We start from the raw sequence: 3,520 nt of genomic DNA on the forward strand, positions 1-3,520 counted from the left end.
AGCTACTGCAAAAGGTACTCCAAAACAAAGACACAAATTGGCCCACTAAAAAATGCCACAGGGACGATAGAAAAAGACCCTGCAGCAACCTGTGACCTGTTATTGCAACAATACAACAGTGTCCTTAGCTCCCCATGTCAGCATGAAATTGTACAAAACCCAGGAGAATTTTTTGCGGAGAATCCTAAACAGCTGCAAATCACCGACTTGGACATCACAGCTGAAGACATACAGTCAGCAATAAAAGAACTGAGACCAAATACAGCTGCTGGAGCAGATGGAGTACCAACCATGCTACTCCTAAACTGTAGAAACACCCTGGCAAAACCGCTGCTTGGACTATGGAAAAAGTCCCTAGACACAGGAATAACCCCGGAGCTCCTCAAAACTGGCACTGTGTCCCCAATATACAAGGGCGGTGACAGATGCATCCCTAAAAATGATAGACCAGTTGCTCTAACATCACACCTCATCAAGATCTTTGAAAAGAGTGTTCGCAACAATATAGTGAAGTGCATGGAGGACAACCAACTATTCAATAACAACCAGCACGGCTTCAGAAAAGGAAGATCCTGCTTATCAAAGCTCCTAGCTCATCATGATTGGGTCCTACACAACCTAGCTGAGGAGAAGAACGTAGATGTAATGTTCCTTGATTTTGGAAAGGCCTTTGATCAAGTGGACCATGGACCTCGGCATCACAGGGAAACTGGGCGTGTGAATCTATGCATTTCTCACAGGGCGCCTACAGACAGTCTCGGTAGGAGGGTCCCAATCACAAAAAGCATAGGTAATTAGTGATGTACCCCAAGGCTCTGTATTGGGCCCACTCCTATTCCTGATCTACATGGAAGACATAAATGAGGGATTAAATGGCTCTAGCCTCTCCTCATTTGCCGACGACACCAGTTTGAGCCTACCAATCACCAGTATTGAAGATGTACCTAACCTCCAGAGAGATCTAGATACTGTATATACCTGGGGCTCAAGAAATAACATGGTTTTCAACGAAGAAAAGTTTGAAATACTGCGGCATGGCCAACATCAAGAAATAAAAACTGAAACAAACCTACTCAAAGAAGGGGGCCATGAAATTAGCGCACGGCAGCCAGCTAAATGCCTGGGGGCACATCTGGGAGAAGACTGCACCTTTCACTACCACATAGACGAAACTGTGAGAAGAGCCACAGGGATGGCAGGCTGGATACTCAGAACCTTCTATACCAGGGAACCCAAAATAATGTTGACCCTTTGGAACACCATCATACAGCCACTCTTAGACTACTGCATGTAGCCAGCTGTGGTCCCCCCACAAAAGAGGTGAAATTCAGCAATTAGAAGCTGCCCAACGCTCTTATACCAGGCAAATCAGGGCAATGAGGGATTTAAGCTACTGGGGACGTCTCAAAAAGTTGGGGCTCTACTCTCAACAAAGAAGAAGAGAACGGTAACGTGCAACCTATGTATGGAAAATAATTGAAGGAAAGGTACCTAACCCAGCACCCCATTCACTGCAGCCTTACAGCACTGAACGAGCAGGGAGGAAAATAACAAGAAAAAAACAATACCAACCAGAGCTCCGGAAAGGATCAAGACCCTGCTAGTGAATAGCCTGAGCCATGAGGGTCCAAAGATCTTTAATGCTCTCCCGAGGGATATAAGAGGTATCGCCGGCTGTACAGTGGACAGACTGAAGGCTGGACTGGATAAATTCCTATCACCAGCACCAGACGAACCACCTGTACCAGGCTACACTACTGGATGCCGGTCGACAAACACCATACCAGACCAGGTGACCTTAAAGAAATTGGACACCAGGAATGGTAATAGTGGCGGATCACCGTGACTGTGAAAGCCTCTAGGCATATCCAAGTAAATCCAAGAAAACATGACACTGGAATAAAACCAATAACTCAAAAACATTTATAGTCAATCCTTGCAAAGTAACTCATTTCGTTCTCTCTTGTATATGCATGATTAACAGAAAATGTATTTCGTGTAATGGAAAACTGCGCTAATTTGCTAAGATCAAATCGTATTTACTTATTCGTTTACTTGATGGATTTTTGAGGTCCCTCCTCACAGGCCTCTGCTTCCAGAACTGGCATCCCACTGCAGAAAGGCCACTTGATCTGATATGGTATTCGAGATCCTACATATACTGCTGTGAACTGGGTGTTCGTCTGGGACAGATTTTAGGAACTTGTCTAGCGTACATTTGAACTTATTCATTAGACAACCAGTGATGTTCCTCGCATTTTTGGACAGTGCATTAAATACTATAAGCTGATCATAAGCCAGATTGGTGACCAGTAGGTTCTTGACTTTTGCTGGGGCTTTGGAAAATATACATCATTGAAATTTTCCCCGTGGTTATCGTGTGACGTTGTCTGTTGGAGAAAACGGTGATATGTTCTCATTGTTAACTCCTTCAATACGATGACGTAGAATTACTTTGCTGCGGGTCAATGCATACAATTGCGTGTAGTTAAAGGGACTAATTATGGGTTCAATTGGTTCTCAGTCGATTGAGGTCTTGAACTGGACCAAACTCCATCCAATGGGTTTCCGTGTTGAAATGGTCAATGAAAGAGAACCGCCGATTACTGAGATAGACAATACAGTTGCTCAGTGATATGTTCTCAGTTTGAATGAAAGAGAACGAACCGCCGATTACCGAGATTCTAGATTTCTTAAAACTGGCAAGTCCCTCTGTAACAATCCTCTCGGTAATTCAAAATACAAGATGCTGCCATTTATTTGGTTCACAAGAATGCTCTGCACAGACTGTTGTCGGCTAAAGAAGCACTCATTAGCATAGTTAGTCCATTAATTATCCTTATACGATCTCGAGATGGCCGCGCAATTATAGGATCGGTAAATAGTGCATCCCGGTCGCAGATCGCCAAATCGCGAGGAACATTTGTATTATGGTACGTAGGGTGTCAGCCAAACTTGAAGAGAATCTGCTGGAACAAGATCTAAGCTTCCAAATATGTCAAGACGAACTCTGACGCTGGCCAAACGTTTGTTTCTTCCGATTTTTCATGGACTGTAGTCTTTCACTAATTAATAGTAATATAGTTAAGATCTTTTAATAACAAGCTTGTGAGAGCTTGCGGTGGTGAGGGGAACTTGGGTGGCGATTTTTATTTAGCGACTCTAGCAGCAGTCGCTCAAAGCAAAACAGCCCCAAAATAATAAAAAGAAAGAAAAAAATAGAGCTCTATACAATCGTTTGAGGAGCATCGTTGAACCACGAACGATCATCGTTGAGCGATAATCGCACCGAGGAAAACGTACAGTGACCCCGGTCGGTAAATCGCTCTGTGCCGCCCGGTAGCCTAGTGGATATCGTGTCGAACTCACGAACGGGTGGTCGTGAGTTGGATTCCCGGGAACCACTACAGCCTATGTCGCGTTGGTTCTCGACAGCCCTGACCTGGCTCAATCTTCCAGGGGTTTCTCACTTCCCACGGCGTGGGATTGGGATGGTGAGTGAGTCGTCACCAAGGAATTT

At 44.6% G+C, this 3,520-nt stretch overlaps 1 protein-coding gene across 1 annotated transcript; it reads left to right on the forward strand.

Annotated features, from left to right (window-relative positions):
• Nucleotides 1-847: 847 nt before the first annotated feature.
• LOC143041306 (uncharacterized) lies at nt 848-1,294 on the forward strand. Its single transcript, XM_076213130.1, has one exon. The coding sequence runs from the start codon at nt 848-850 to the stop codon at nt 1,292-1,294; it is 447 nt and encodes a 148-aa protein (XP_076069245.1).
• The last annotated feature ends 2,226 nt before the right edge of the window (nt 1,295-3,520 follow it).

This window comes from Oratosquilla oratoria, chromosome 30 (genome assembly GCF_046742065.1).
Source record: "Oratosquilla oratoria isolate Oo_2021 chromosome 30, ASM4674206v1, whole genome shotgun sequence".
Lineage (NCBI taxonomy): Eukaryota > Metazoa > Arthropoda > Malacostraca > Stomatopoda > Squillidae > Oratosquilla > Oratosquilla oratoria.

Excerpts from the sequence above, each read along its gene's own strand:
- LOC143041306 (XM_076213130.1), top strand. The coding sequence starts at position 848 with ATGGAAGACATAAATGAGGGATTAAATGGCTCTAGCCTCTCCTCATTT.